Raw genomic sequence first — 17,063 nt, forward strand, 5'->3', positions numbered from 1 at the left:
GACGTAGGGCTTGAACTCAAACTGTGAGATCATGACTCGCACCAAAGTTGGACACTCAACTGACTGAGCCACCCAGGGGCCTTTTTTTTTTTTTTTTTTTTTTAACTGAAATCATACTTTTCCTTGCTAATGTAGTAAGAGTGTCAATAGTGTAAATTCATAGATTTTTATGGGTAACTTATAAGAAATAAGAAAACTTTACAGTGATGAAAAAAATATATAGTCCATGTGTTTATAGTGTAAGGAGAAAAACAGGATTTAATGAAGAGACTCACAGCATTTGCTGTCTTTTTTCCCTTTGTTAACTGATTTCTTCATTTATCCACCCCAGAATCAATGACAGGGCTTCTCTGTCACACCACATGTGTTTGACACTAGGTTAGTGGCTGAAGCTTTAAAGCTGGTTAACTAAAAGTATAGGCTCCATCGTCCAGGAACTGGCATGATAGTGAAGTCATAAAAGACAGCACAAGCAGTACAAGGACATTGAGGCCATCTCTGGCTGGGAATGTAGGGAGAGTTCACAAAGGAGGTGCCGTATGAACAGCGTTTTGTTCTTAAGCTTTATTTAGCAGGTTTCAAGGCATTTGGGGGGCCTGAAGTAATAAAACCTGCTGTTTTTTTCAGAAAGGGATTTGGAAAAGACACTGCTCATCTAATAACAGTCTAGTGAAAAGGCCTAGCTGAAGAGTGAGGAACCAGACTTGGAAGGGTATTTGTGAGGTAGAATCAGTAAGAATTGATAGACTTGATAAGAATGTTGGCGACAGTGAGTCAAGATGACATTTTTAGGCCTTTAACTTGGCAGGCAGATGATGACATTACAGGAAATCTAGATTACAATTAACAGGTATTTACTGAGCACCTTCCATGTACCAGACACTATTCTAGGCCCACAGAGTCTGTTTTCATTCTAGTCAGAGGAGGCAGACAGTAAATAAATGAATAATCTGAGAATTAATAAAGTTTGTGCAGGAAATAAGATGGGGCTATGTGACAGTGATGGAGGGAAAAAGATACTTTAGCTGAGGTAGTCCTGAAAAATGACACTGGAACTAAGACCTGAATGACCTTAACAAAGGGATAGCAAATTGCAGAGGCTGAGGTGGGAAGGAGCTTAACATGACCAGGAGACAGAACAGCAGCTGGTAGGTGGGGTTGGTGTTTGGGGGTGTGGAGAGAATGGGGATGAGAGAGCACGTGTTGCTCCTGGTAGCCCGCCATAATATACAGCATGTATTCTAGTTACAGTGGGCAGACAGCAGGTTTTAAGCCAAAGAGTGATGTGATCTCATTCATATTTCCATCTGCTGTGTGGAGAATGGACTTAAGGAGAGTCCTGGTGAGAGTGGTGGCTCACCCCCGAGTTCTAACGGTGTCGGTGCTGAGAAGGAGTCAGATTCCACAGGTAGAGGGAGAGATGACCAGGCTTATTGATGGGCTGCATGTGGAGCGTGAGGAAGAGAGAGGCAGGGGTACATTAGGGGCTTTGATTGTAATGTTTTTTAACGTTTATTTATTTTTTGAGAGACAGAGAGCAGGAGCTGGGGAGGGGCACAGAGAGAGGGAGACACGGAATCCAAAGCAGGCTCCAGGTTCTGAGCTGTCACCACAGAGCTTGATGCAGGGCCTGAACCCACATCAGGAATCAGTATTTCTTCTTTGGTCACGTAAAGCCTGAACTGTCTAGAAACTTGTAAGTGAAATGGTACATAGGCAGTTGGATATAGTCTGGAGCTCATGGGAGAGGTCTCATGGAGATTTACTTGGGGAGTCATCAGTCTCTTCACGTAAGTTAAAACCACGAGACTGGGTAAGATTCATGTTGACTGATCAAGATTTTATTCATGCATTCATTTAACAAATCTTTTTGACTACCTATCCTGTGCTAGGCTTTGGGACTACGGTGATGAACCAAACAGGCCAGGTCCCCAAACTCCCTCCAGCTGTATGCAGCAACACCCTCCTGTATCACAGGAAGAATTAAGTAGGGGTATGTCACCATGTAGAAAGTTCCAAAATTCATGGGTATATCTTCTACCCGAATAATTAACATTCCCCCTAAATCTTAAAAATGATTATGTTAGTGATTAAAGAATGTTAGGATGTTTCTACACAGTATATGAAAAGGATCTGAATTACATTTTGAAGTAACCACAAGGAAAAAATAATTTTCTCATGTGGAAAAGAACCAATACCCTAGTCTTTTTACTGAACACTGTCAAGGAATATACTTTGATGCTGGAAATGGTAATGTAATACAGTTCTAAATAGGTTATTTGCAAACCTGTATAGGTTCAGGTATTACCTATTCATTCGAATGTATTAGAAAATAATCACTCAAAAATAGTTCAAATGTTCTAACTTAAGTGCTCTCTTCCTCTTTTTTCAACTGAAAGATTCCATATCCAGCACTAGGAAAAGCTTAGCACTGGTGAAATCACCTGTCTTCTTTGTACTTGGCACCTATGTAGCAAGAGTAGAAGTTACTATTTATCCTCAGAGGAATATATAATCATAGTGACTTGTTGAGTTTTGCCCCAAAAGGGCTTACTGAGTTTCACTTACCTCCAAAGGTTGGTTGCCTTCTTCTTCTGAAGTTTTACCTCTTGCTGCCATTCTTTGCTCATGTGCCGTATCTCCTATGAAGTGAAAAGAAAAAAAGAAAAAAAAAAAACACCTTTACCATACCATTGAGGCCAAGTGTCTTCAATTTATTTAAAATATCTTTTGTTGCCATATGTTTCACACTATGGAAGCAACCACTGTTTCCTTTGTTTCAAAGTAACTTAATTTTTAAGCACAGTAATTTTATAGAGGTTTCAGAAATCATCCATCCGTGTATATATATATATATATATATATATATATATATATATATATATGTGTATATGTGTATATGTGTATATAAACAATGTAAACCAGAGATCCAGAGATGTATCCTGCTTTGATATAGGTTTACTCTGGAAAAATCAAGTGAATTCGTATTTTGTAAATCAAGTCATATTTCAAATAAGTGAGGAGAGTTTATGACTTAAGGAAAATAAGGCAAGTTACTTTCAAATTAAAAGTCTCTATAATAGGAACTGTCCTCCATATTATTTTTTTTAATAAGGTTAACTATGTATAAGTGTTTACTTGTGTGTCTGTAGATTTGCCTCCAAGTAGATATGGATATTTGCATGTAATAATTAACCAAATGTCACACAATCTTCACAGAAGGAAAGAACAATGAACAAATTCATAAATTAGCCTTCAGTTAATACTTTGATTCCTAAGGCTGATGCCTGGGTGGCTTATATTACAAAATGAAGTTGGTAATAGGCTGGCTCCAAGGACATAGGACAGACACAAACATAGGTTAAGTATAAGCATAATTTATTAATGACTTATTTTAATATATTAACTATATCTAATGATCTGTGATTAAAACATGGTAGGGAAAGAAACAATTAGCCCACTTATTTAATGCAAAGTGAGAGGTTGGTTTAGTAATTTGTAAACTGCTCTTCCTGTAAAATTAAGCCAGCTCAGGAATGCCCACAACAAGGAAGATTGTAAGATTCATAGATGATGATGTGGCCAACATTAAAGGTTAAGAATTTGTTAATAAGGAAGGTCACAAGTCTTGATTGGAGATAACAAAGTATGCAAGTCCTGGCTGAGCTTAAGTTTTGTTTTTTGTTTTTGTTTTTTTTTTTTTTTTTTATGAAACACAAAAGTTTAGCATACCAATGGCGATAATCAGAGCCTCACTGAAATTTTAAAGAATTAGCCTGTCAAATTCTAACATCGTGAAGCATTAAATTGGTATTTTATTTACTTAAGATAAAGTAACTGTCCTCCCCACCAAATGTTTAAAATGCAAGCATATCGATGCATATTCCAGTTTATAAGCTCCATTCTCAGCTATGTGCAACATTATCATTGGGCAAGACCTAGCACATAATAGGTATTCAACAAATACTAGCTGAATAAATTAGTGAACTTCTCCTTATAGTTTCTAGTCCATAAAACTGAGATAAAATATTAGGTGGCATGTGAAAAGCTGTATTTGAGCATATAGTTAAGGTCCTTCTACACATATTTGTGAAACTTAAAAGGCAACTGTATTTTTTTAAACATTTTTTTAAAAGTTTATGTATTTTGAGAGACAGATCCCAAGCACGTGAGCAGAGCTGGGGAGGCAGACAGAGAGGGAGAGAGAGAATCCCAAGCAGGCTCCACCCTGTCAGCACAGAGCCTGATGTGGAGCTTGATCTCCTCAACTGTGAGATCATGACTGGAGCCAAAATCGGGAGTCAGATGCTCACCTCAAAGACAACTGTATTAAATACCACTACAGTGTATTGCTTCTAGGGATCTATAATTGTGGTATAACTTATTAGATTTTAAAAACAACGATTTATAAATAAAAAATACTACTGAAACCAAAGCATTAGGAACTTTTGGGTTGTATCTATTGGATAATAAAGATAATAGCTATTAAGTGACCAATTACCTCAACCTACTTTTGTGACCTAGCATGTCAAACCATTTTGATTGATTTTTCAAGTGATTATTTAAACTGACCATTTATCTCGAAGAGCTTTTTTTTCAGAAATCTATCTTCTCTCTGAAAGAGTTAGGGACAAGATAATCAACCTCCAGTTTACAGGTGGCAAAACCAATGCATGGGGAGTTTCATTTCCTTGGCTAGCGGCGTGAAGCAGCAAAGGTAATGCAAAGGTCTGCACATTGAGGTCAAAGTATGTTTAATAACTCACATGCCTGATGCTTATTATATGCATCGTCCAATATTAAAGGTCATTTACGCAAGAGTTTTTCCCTTTTAAAATGATTACTGCTCTATCCCATAGCCACACAAACACTTTTTGGCTAAAATCATTTGACACAAAGTCTGTACTTCCTTTGCCATTTTCTGACTTCAAGCTGGGTATCTGCACAAAGCTTTCTCCATTTCTCCCTACTGCTTGAATAACCAGAAAGGTTATCAGTCAGTGTTCCTGACATCACACAACACATCTGCCTGGAAGCGATTGTAGAATCACTATTTACTGAAATGCCATGTCTGGCGATGACTCAGATAGGACAATAACTGATTACAAGGAAAAATGCCATCTGCAAGATTATTCTCTATAAACAAAGGCACAGAATGAAAACTACACAAACAAATGGAAAAGAACAGGTCACGATGAAATATGATTTTTGAAGGTTTTTTTCTTCTCATTGAAGAATTATTTTATCATGAGAAAAATTCAGTTATTTTCTCTAATTTTTTATAACCTACATGAAAGTTAGATACTTCAACAATAAATAAAGATGCATGTGACAAATGGGATATAAGGTACTTTAGTTTTCAAATTGTCAGTTAACTCTAATTTATACACTGGATAGATTACAAGTTTTCATTTGCGAGTCAGCTATTTAAAAAGAACAAACAACCAACATGTTCACAGAACTTTACATTTCCAAGTTTTTTTTGTTTTGTTTTGTTTTTTTACAGCACCACATTTGATTCTCACTATGGTGAGGTAAGACATCCTCCCCATCCACCCTCTGTCTCCCCAGTTTAGGGAGAATGAACCCTAAGGGGCAGAGGCACTCAGTGACTTGCCCAAAGTCTCCCAAGTAGAAGGCAGTCACAGTGGGACCTAGAATCCTTCTGACATCTCTAGGGTTTCTGTGGTCTGGTGGAAGGTTCTAATGAATGCGGGCCAAGGTGGGAGGAATCAAATCTGAGTTAGAGAACAGTGAAGAGAAGAGCCCAAGGATGTGAAAGGGAGCTTTGAACACAGGATCTTGTGCTGGTCCAACCTGCTGGGCCCCTAAACACTTCTCTCTACTCTTTTCTTCTTCCATAAGCCCCATAGATTATCTGTTCTCTTCCCTTTCCATTGATGATGCCTCTCTCCTTCCTTCCCATCCTTCAAAGCAAACACAGTCCCCCTGATGTTTTTCCAGAAGTTTCTAAGGCTGGAAACACTTTCACAAAAGGCAAAATCCCTCTTATACTACAACCATGCAATTTTCTTGGTTTAAAATGTAGTTGTTATTTAGAATAAAAAATAAAGCCTAAATATACACACTAAGGAAGCCCTTTTGGAACTCAAAGGGCTGAAGTGAAAATCATTCATATTTTAGATTAGATATTGGCAAGTTTTTCCACTTAAAGTCCTAGACAGCAAACATTTTAGACTTTGTGGGCCCTACTGTTTCTGTCACAAAATTCTCAACTCTACCCTTGTGGCTGAGAACTGTCAGAGACAATATATAAAGTAACAAATGTGGCTATGTTCCAATAAAATTTTATTTACAAAAACAAGTTTCAAGCTGTAGTTTCCTAATCTCTGGGGGTTTATTATTTTTATTTATTTTTTTATTAAATAATCTCAATGCCCAACATGGGGCTCAAACTCATGACCCTGAGCTCAAGAGTTGCAGGCTCTACCAACTGAGTCAGCCAGGTGTCCCTCCAGATCCCTATTTTAGAGACTATATGTATTCTACCTTTTCTAGGATAAAAGGCTGAATTGGGTTTTAGTTCTAGGAGGAGACAGGGGATGGTCATTAGGGTATCATCATGATCCTATTCTACTGGGTGAATTGGGTCAAAGGAGAGGAGAAATGGTGGTCAAGAGTGAGCACTAGGTATAAAGAGCAGGATAAAAGGAGAGAAATCCCCAGTGACGGAAGGGGAACCCCAATGCCTATTTGGGTTACCCAGAGGACACTTGTTTTGGCAGGAGAGGGGGTGGGGGAGTATCCTTACTCTTAGGCCTCCTTGAATGTGGAAGAAAATCTAGTAACATTAACCCCAGGCCTCCCTCCACCATCCCATCCATCGCTTGGTAATTTGGGGACCTTGTGCATGTGATTCTGCCCATTCCTCTTCCCCTTCTGTTGAGAATGAGAGGACTCCAGGCAGCATGTGGTTCTGTCTGCTCTGACCCTCCACAGGGACCTCCTCCCACCTGGGGAAACCTGCTCCAGCCCAGCATTTCCTGCAACTGGATGGGCTCAAGCTAATTTTGGGGTTCAGAAACCTATCTGGTCCTTGACAGATCTTTAACATCAGCTCAGTAGGCAATAAAAGTGAGAATTTTGTCTCTACTTGTTGGGGTTTGCCCCCCTCAATTGGTTAGATCTTATCTGAAGAAGAGAGGTGTACCTGCTGGAAGACCCTAGGGTCTAACAGGACTGGGAGTGGGCTGATGAGGACAGGGCTGGAGCCTACCTAAATATGAAAAGCTGTGAATACAGAAAACTATTTTCTTTCTTTTAACCAGAAAAGAATTATCTAGAACTGCTTATCTGAGAATGCAGTCTACAAAACACTAGTTTCGGGGGGTTCACATGGAAGAAATATTTCTATGGTCAAAAGTATGAGAAAAATCTGCAGAATGCGTTCCCTTCCAGTTGATTTCCAATGCACTTTAACATATTAAAGCCTGTGAGAAATTCTTCAGTAAAGAACTTTACAACTTTTTTTTCACAATGTATTTGACTATGGAGCATTGTATTCACTGATACCTATTAAACATTTCACAGGGGTCTATGAACACACCATGGGAAATGCTGATAGAACATTTCTAAGGTTAAAATTGGTTAGGGAATATATCATTCTTACCTGACTGACTCTTCAGTAGACTCAAAATTGCCAAACTTGTTATTCAGCTTTCAAAGAGTCATTTTCCACAGTGCTAACCTACACTTATTTTCTTTTCGCTATCTTTTCACAACCCCCTTGTCAGTTTATCCAATGGCATTTGGGGCGGACTAGCAGGATGTGTCTGCATTCTACTACATACTTCTGATTCCAGAAGAGTTGATAATCCATAGAGGAGAACAGGAGAGCCAGGCACCTTGAAGACACAGGAGAAAGCCCCAGTGATCAGAAATATCTCCCCCACATATTCCGCCAATTAGAGATTCATTAGGGTTAATGAGCTCCTCTTTTAAAATGCAAATACCCTCTGGGAGTGTTTGCTTATTAGTCATTCACCAAGTGAAGTAGTGGAAAGAACAGTGGAATGGCCACTCCATTAGCTCCTTTTCATTCTTCAGTCACACACTCATTATACGAGGCAGCCCGGTGTGTCAAGGGAATGGCTTTGGAATCTGACAGAACTCGACCCTAATCCTTTACCAAATCCATGACCTTGTGCAAGGTACTTAACTTCTCAGAGCCTCAATTTCCTCATCAGAAAAATGGGAATGATACATATTAAGGCTGCTACAAAGATGAAAACGAGAGAACATGTTAAATGCTAACTGCAAAGAAGCCGGGGCAGGGAGTAGAGTTGGGGAAGATAAAGGTTTCGTCTTAAGCATAGTCCTCTGTGCTTCTGCCCTTGTCACATAGCTGTTGTCGTTACCCGCCCCAGAGGAGAGAGGATAGGAGAAGCCTCATGTGTAATCTCATTTAGTGCTCTTGGCAGTGTTGTGAGGTAGGCTTTATTATATCCACGTAAGAATGGCAGGCCCAGTGTTGGAATCCAAGTCCGCTGACAATGCCAGATCATTACATAATCTCACGCTGCCTCCCATTACTTATCAAAACTTGAGTTCTCCAACTCTGCCTAATACACTTCACACTGGAGTCTCCTCCAGTTTGGATTAGTTTTCCCTTCCATGTTTTCCAATACTATCCTTTTGCTCCTTGTTTTCCACTATAATGAAGAATGGAAGAAAGCACAAGTACTAATTGCTCAAGACATGCCCTGCCCAGGAGCCCACTGCTGTTAGGTCAGGATTCTGATGACAACTGTTCTAACCCCAAGGAGAGGGGGCGGGGGGGGGAATAAGAATCAAGAAGAGCAATCGGCTAAGCCACAGAGGGAAGAACGAAGTTAGCAAACCAAAATGGCAAAGGGTTCAAGCTGACTAGGAATTAAAGAAGAGCAAATTAAGAGGACACCAAGAACATCTTACCAAAATTATTATGCCCCAAATTCACTAAGGACAGGATACAACTGATACAGTGGCATCATTCTGATAACAGAAGTCAATAAACATCTGTTTATTTGACTGTGGAGGGTGTGGTGAGGGGAACAGATAAAGACAGTTCTACACACACAGTAATGGCTGATAAAAAGAATGAATTCTAAATGCTTGTTAAAATACTTAAATTTTTAAAAAATGTTTATTTATTTTGGAGAGAGAGACAGAGCATGAGCAAGGGAGGGACAGGGAGACACAGAATCCAAAGCAGGCTTCAGCCTCAGAGCTGTCAGCACAGGACCCTAAGCAGGGCTCGAACCCACCAACTCTGAGATCATGACGGGGCTGAAGTCAGATGCTTAACTGACTCAGCCACCCAGGCACCCCCGAATGCTTGTTAAAATATGAAAAAAAATTAAGCGTTCAACAGAACAATCTACTTTTCACAACATTAGTGTGGATCTTAATATATATTTGTATACTACTTTTAGGCATCATGTTAGATTTTAATCTTCTGGCTGCCATTAAAATCACACAGCTAAAATCTTGCTTACTACTTTAAGAACTTAGGGTCACACTGAGTACTGAAATACATTTACTCAGGGAAGTAAAAATATCAGCAAATCTGAGGTCGGACCCACTGATCAGTCCTACTGGCCTGCTCTTAATTAACTTTTCCTGGGATTTCACAGATATCTTTAGGTCTGAGTCTTGTTATGTTGTAGCTATGGGTAATAATTTTTCTGGAAGATCTCAAAGCAACCAGAAACATCAATTAAATTTTTTTTTTCAACATTTATTTATTTTTGGGACAGAGAGAGACAGAGCATGAATGGGGGAGGGGCAGAGAGAGAGGGAGACACAGAATCGGAAACAGGCTCCAGGCTCTGAGCCATCAGCCCAGAGCCTGACGCGGGGCTCGAACTCACGGACCGCGAGATCGTGACCTAGCTGAAGTCGGACGTTTAACCGACTGCGCCACCCAGGCGCCCCCAGAAACATCAATTAAGCTGTAACACTATGTTCAACAGTTAAATCCACGTATTCTTACTTTTGGACTGGAAGACTAGAGATGCAAAAGCCCCACCCCACCCCACCCCCAATTAATTTTGTACAGTATTGCATTATTCTGTACAAATCTGCCTTCAAAGGATTTTTATTACTCTCTTTCCTCAATGTGAATATACTTACATACTACAAGAGTAAGTTCGGCTGACCATTCCTGACTCTGGATGGCAAAATGTTGTTGAAAGAAAGCTCTACAAAGGGCTGCTCTGAGCCTTCCACTGACAACAGGTTCTATAGGCTCTGTGAAAACAAACAGGACTGACACAAAAAAGATTTTCAGTGTGTATGGCCTGAGGCCAAAATTTGTAAATAGAAAAGGGTAGGCTCACTCTACTAGGTTATCTGGTATCCTGAGACACAGACTCAAATGCGATGCCTGTTGTAGGTAAAATGATGGCATTGATCTATCACTAATAATGCACCCTAGGTAGGAGACGTATTGACATCATGTCACTCACAGTCAGAGTGTTCAGTCTCCTTACCAACCAACAGAATAAATTTGTGAAATTACTGGTGGGTGTCAGGGGTTCTCTACAGTCCATTTTCAACATAGAAAAATAAGTGATCCCATGAGATCCAATGTATGTTTCAAACGTAGCATCAATTGGCCCAATCAGAGATATTAGATTGGTAAGCTTTTCAATCTCTTGAAATGGAGTTCTCAGACTGATAGAAGGGTTTTAGTCTAATAGAAAACTGCAAAGAAACTTTCTAGCAGAAACAATAAGAGCGGTATATGAAATCTAATCAGCTTCAAGTTTCATTCAATCAAGAAATATTTGTTCAACACGTGCTGTGTACATATATCATGCTGGCCACCATGTGAACTAGTGCAGTCCTGTCCCCAGGCTCACAGCATTTACATTCTGGAAGGGATTACAACTCCAGCAAATGCAAATCACAAAAACTGGCTGTAGAAACAAGCCAAAAACTAAAAATTATGGGAGTCCCCAGTTGTTAAGGAATAGAAAGTTTTATGGAGCACCCTGTGAAAAAGGTGGCCAGCTGTAACAAAACCAAATTTCATTAATAGGACTTTGCCCCCACTACAGTGACCGTGCCTTTCATTATATATATATATATATATATATATATATATATACACACATACATACATATGCACACACACACATATACATACATATGCACACACACACACATATATATGTATATATACATATATGTGTGTGTATATGTATATATCCATCAGTATCATTACTTTTAATGGAAGTCAAACATGGTCTTATATCACTTACACAAAAGTCTGAAGACAATATTTCTGAAAATACATCAACATTATTTGAAGAAAAGCTGGTATTAAAAGAATTACTTGCAAATCACAGATCACAATTAGAAGCAAAGCTACACATGGCAGATAGGATGAGGTGGCATGATGTGGTAACTGGATAAAGACCAAGAGTTTGATTTCCAAATGCAGAAGAACCTGGTTGGTTTTATTGAAGATGTAACACTTGTCATTTGGTTATACAACATAAATGTGTGAAATCACTATCCTGAGGATCACAATATACTGTGTTATCTTTAAAATATTCACATAAGAAAAAAAAAGAAGTGGTCCCTTTAAGAACACAGGTAAACCTAGACACCACAAGGCCTGAGGAAGTCCTAACCTGTTTACTGGCCCCTTACTGAAGCAGGCGGACAGCCACAGTGAATCGCCACTTAGCATCCTGAGGAAGAATGGCCTTGAATGAAAAAGGGCCCAGATCAAAGTTTAGGGTTGCCAGCTCAGGCCTGGCCATCCTTTTGCTATATTTACAAAACTTATATAGTATGTGTGTATATATATATATATATATATATATATATATATATATATATATGTACATATACGTATATATATATATATGTATATGTACGTATATATATATATATATATATATATATATACACATACTATATATATAGTGGAAAAGAAAGTGCATTTATTTATTTAAATATATAAACAGAGTGGAAAAGAAAGTGCATCATGGGATAGTCGGGGATGAATGTGCCCCACAGTCAGGCAGAGAGCAGAGCCTTGATGTGCATTAACACAGGTAAATTCTGAGACATCTCCCTCCCAGTGGGGCAGTACGTCTCACATTTCAGTGTGTGTAAGGATCACCAGGGGTGCAAATTCCTGAGTCTCACAAGACATTCAGACTTGTGAACTCTGGTGAAACACTTACTTAAGAGTCAAAAGTTTTAGCAAGCGTTCCAGGAGATTCTAATGCAGGTAGTTCATGAATAACACTTGGAGAAACACTGAAACAGACTTAGATAACCTTAGATGGCTGACAGATTACCATCTGCCTAATTTTTGGAATGACTGTCCCCTCCCTCCTCCTCTCCTTCCTTCCCACATTGTTTAAATATGTAGAGAGTACGTGTCTCTGTGTTAAGGTTGGGGCTCAATAAGGTAAGTTCTCAAAAGAACTGAAAGCAGGGTCTTGAAGAAGTATCTGTACACTCATGTTGAGAACAGCAGCATTCACTGGAGCCAAAAGGTGGATGTAGCCCAAGCATCCATCAACAGATGAATGGATAAACAAAATATGATACATGCACACAATGGAACATTATCGAGCCTCAGAAGGAAGGAAATTCTGACACATGCTGCAACATGAATGAACCTTCAAGACATTATGCTAAGTGAAATAAATCAGTCATAAAAAGACAAATACTGTATGATTGCATTTATATAAGGTGCCTAGAAGAGTCAAATTCATAGAGGCAGAAAGTAGAATGGTGGTTGCTAGGGCGGGAGGGAGGGAGGAATGGAAAGATGTTTTAATAGGCACGAGAGTATGAGTTTTGCAAAGAAAGAGTAACAACACTCTGAAGTACTTTACTGAACTGTATGTTTAAAAATGGTTAAGATGGTAAAATTATGTGTATTTTACCACAATTAAATATAAGGCACTTAAAAAATGTTTATTTTGAGAGAGAGAGAGAGAGAGAGAGAGCGAGCGCGCGCACACCTGCGAGCAGGAAAGGGGCAGAGAGAGAATCCCAAGCAGGCTCCACGCTGAGCTCAGCACAGAGTCCAGCCCAGCGCACAGTCCGACACGGGGCTCGATCCCACAAACAATGATATCATGACCTGAGCCGAAATCGAGATGCTTCACTGACTGAGCCACCCACGTGCCCCTAAATATAAAACATTTTAAAAATAAGACAGATTATCCTCTTAGAACAATAAAGTGATAGAAGTTAAAGATATGTCTACTACCGGTTAATACTGTTTTATAATTTATTCTAGTTTCATTTTAATAAGTGTTCTCATATATATTAATCTTTATTCCATATTCTTTTTATTTTAATAAATTCACACATTTAAAGAAAAAAGGAAAATCAAGTGAAGGAAGTTGTGTTTTCTGTCTCTCTGCCACAGAATTGGTTATGGCTCAATAAAGGGCCTGGCTGTAAGCAACAGTTTGAGTAGCTGTCCAGTTCCAATGCACTGCAGTAAAAACTAAGAACCAGTGTCAGGAGAGCACATTTTGGCCTCTCTGCACTAGTACAACGAAGTTGTTTCTGTCGACATGTACCTGCAAGCTTATGTGTCCTTACAGTAAACAACACAGTGTTAGTGATGGGGAATACCAATATGCTGTACTTAAACATCTCAACTGCTGGTTATAAAAATAGAAACTTTTGAGTAACTTGAATCAAGAAACCTAAAATATAAAGTACCAGATATACAGATAGAACACAATTATAGATTATACAACCTCACAGTTAACGTGCATACCCTTTAATGCTCTAAAGCAAAAACAAAACAAAACAAAAAGCCCGAAACTTCCTTTAGGGAACAGACATTTTTCCATCACCTTAAGCTCTGATGTCACTAGGATGAGGAGGGGAGGTTGTAGACAATGAAATCCAGGTGTTCAGGGGAAGGGGTTCAATGTCAACAAATCACTTTTTTTTTTTAATTTTTTTTTTAACGTTTATTTATTTTTGAGACAGAGAGAGACAGAGCATGAACAGGAGAGGGGCAGAGAGAGAGGGAGACACAGAATTGGAAGCAGGCTCCAGGCTCTGAGCCATCAGCCCAGAGCCCGATGTGGGGCTTGAACTCACGGACCACGAGATCGTGACCTGAGCTGAAGTCAGACACTTAACCGACTGAGCCACCCAGGCGCCCCTTTAAATTATTTAAAAAAAAATTTTTTTTAAACAAATCACTTCTAAGGTGCTCACTGCTGGCTTGTGCTTTCCCACAGAAATCCCACCTATGAGATTAACGGAGTTAATGGAAGGAAAAAAGAGAGTAACAGGGGAGGAGGCAATGGGCAAATGAGACTTTAAAAGCCTGAGACTAGGACCTCAGGAGCTCCAAAACAGGCTAATAGCACAAAACCAGAAAGGTGAAAAGGAAAAGCCTATTAAGAAGGAAGAAGCATTCATGACCATGAGTGGCATGGATAACAGTAAGAGAATTTGCTTCATTAGAGGGTGAAAAGTGATGATGAAAAGGGCAAAGACCATTCCTTGCCTGAAATGTTTCTCAACCCACACCTCAATCAGCTAATATTTATTCAGTCTTCACATCTCAGCTTCCACCTCCCTAACCCATGCCCCCTTTCCACACTCCCGTATGTTCTTGTTCCTCTCCAAAGCACCTCACACATTTGCAATCATTTAACTGTACACACTCGCTTGTTTAATTAGCTGTTGTTCCCACTAGACTGACAGTTCCACCAAGGCAGTGATGTGTTTATTTTATTTGTCATAATACTCCCAGCATTTTAGTATGGTGACCGGTACCAAGAATGCACATGGTAGGCCCTTAGGAAATAGCTATTTTCTGACTGATGCATTACTGCAAACGTGGCATTGTCAAAAGGACGTTGTAAAGGAAGCTGAAGAGGATGCACCATGATTGGTCAAAGGAAATAAATTTATTCATAGCACTTAGGACTGGGTGAAAGAGGTTGAACAAAAGGCTTAAGGAGAGATCAATAAACAGCTCTGATGTCAAGTTTGGACAAGATTTCTGTAACAAGGAAGCAAGAGGTAGACCAGCTGTAAAATACTTGGAAACACTTCTGAGCAGTTTGTTAAGGGTAGAACCAAAAGGACAAAGAGTCAATAGTGACTTTGAAATCAGAGAAGAGATTTTTACTGGGTTCTATGTAGTTACAGTGAGTTTAAGATAATGGCATGAAATAGGAATGGTAGTTGGGATTCCAAAGGACTTCTGATAAAATATTTTTATTTATCTTATGGTATTCAGTGCTGTATTTGTAAGTTCACTGGTGTGTATTTAATAAATTTTACAATATCTTCTTTAAAAAAAACATAGTACCACATTAGAATATATACTAATATATTTGTGATACAAAATGTCTCTAAAAATAGTTGTAATGTTCAAAAGAATCTACAATTCTTTCAGTTTGTAAAGAAGGATTCGCTCATTTCATGACTGGTTAAACAGTATAACTATTTGCCATCTTAAAGTTAGGAAAATTGAAGATGGTTTATGTGCTTTAAACTTATATTTCTAATTTATTACTTCCTAATTCCACAGTATTGCTCAGTTTCATAAATTTGACATTCTTGAAATCAGGGTTTGTTTAGTAAACCCTCACTATATACTTATACCTTCATGACTCAGTGATTTCAAATAAAGTCAGTAGTTTCTACGGGCAGGCTTAGTGAAACTAGGATTCATTTGGACATGTGCCTAATTGCAACACATTAAAAAAAAGTTCCAATCTCAAGCAGCTCCTTTTTTTTTTTTTAAGGCTTAAAAGACTAGGACAGAAAGACAAACATATTAACCAACCAGCTCTGTTATGCAAAGTCGTCTCAGAGTAGCTGCCTCATTCCAATCAACCTGTCTCCTTGTCTTCTGAACTTCCCTACCTCACCCACCTCCACACTTAATAAAGCAAACCTCCTACCTGTTGCTGTCAAGATTCTCTCTCCTCACCTTACCAGAAGGCACATCAGCCCCAGTGAGAACAAGGCAATAGGGAGAGCCTAACAATCAAAGAAAAAAAGCAAAAAAAAAAAAAAAAAAAAAAAAAAAAAAAAAAAAAAAAACCAGCTGTCCCAACAAGGCTTCCTGAGGAGGAAACTACTATATACTTACTTCTCTGTATAGGGCCAGATGATCTATAGACCATGCATCTACTTACACATCATAGAACAGAAGACGCTGGCAGGAAAAGCATAAAGAATATGGTTTCTTGTTAAGCCTGACTCTAAAATTATACCAAATAGTGGACTTAGGAAGACGTTTCTCAGACTGGGAGACCATATAACAGAAGTGGGATTAAAAGAGCTGGAGAATTTAGGTTGGTTTAGGCCCTGAGTTCTCAAAATAGTAAGTGGACCCATTTTCAAACATGAGTAGACAACAGAATCATTCTACTATGGTCTCAATGTGTCCTCTCAAAATTCATGTTGCAATCCTAACCCCCCAAAGATGATGGTATTAGGAGGTGGGGCCTTTGGGAGGTACATAAGTCACAATGATAGAGGTTTCATCAATAGGATTAGTGCCTTATATAAGAGACCCCACAGAGCTCCCTAGCCCTCTTACCTGGTGAGGACATGGGGAGCAGATACCTGCTCTGAACCATGAGGAGAGCCCTCACCAGAAAGCAACCGTGCTGGTGCCTTGATCTTGGACTCTCCAGCCTTCTGTATTGTGAAAAATTAATTTCCATTGTTTATAAACTACCTAGTCTCTGACATTTTGTTATAGCAGTTCAAATGGACTAAGACACATTCCAAAATTAAAATAAGTAAATTATGTGGGGCATATCCATCATTTCTGATTATCCAAATATCTGTTTCCCTGTAAGATTGGTGAGATAGTCTTGTACTTCCCAATTTTTATGGGAAGAACATTTTTTTGAAAGTCAGTCAACCTATGTGTCTATCCATCTGTCCATCCATCCATCCAGGTCACTCTTGCTCCTTCTCTCCCTTCCTGAAGAATCGAGTCCCAGCAGGTAGGCAGTGGCAGGATTTCAGAGACCAGGTGAGGAGAGGAGGATGTTGGGGAGACTGTGGCAGCAATGGTGTGGTTC

The 17,063-nt window shown here is 39.1% G+C and overlaps 1 protein-coding gene and 1 long non-coding RNA gene across 2 annotated transcripts in view; one reads left to right on the forward strand and one right to left on the reverse strand.

Moving 5' to 3' along the window:
* The window catches only part of LOC147583249 (uncharacterized), a 208,609-nt gene that overhangs the window by 167,950 nt on the left and 23,596 nt on the right, over positions 1–17,063 (forward strand). The window lies entirely within an intron of this gene.
* Positions 1–17,063, reverse strand: part of UMAD1 (UBAP1-MVB12-associated (UMA) domain containing 1) — a 223,378-nt gene that overhangs the window by 74,607 nt on the left and 131,708 nt on the right. The window contains exon 3 of the mRNA XM_025929726.2: positions 2,569–2,642. Within this exon, the coding sequence (XP_025785511.2) occupies positions 2,569–2,642 (74 nt within the window). The remainder of the gene's footprint in view (positions 1–2,568; positions 2,643–17,063) is intronic.

Source organism: Puma concolor, chromosome A2 (assembly GCF_028749965.1).
Source record: "Puma concolor isolate L17-30 chromosome A2, mPumCon1.1.hap2, whole genome shotgun sequence".
Lineage (NCBI taxonomy): Eukaryota > Metazoa > Chordata > Mammalia > Carnivora > Felidae > Puma > Puma concolor.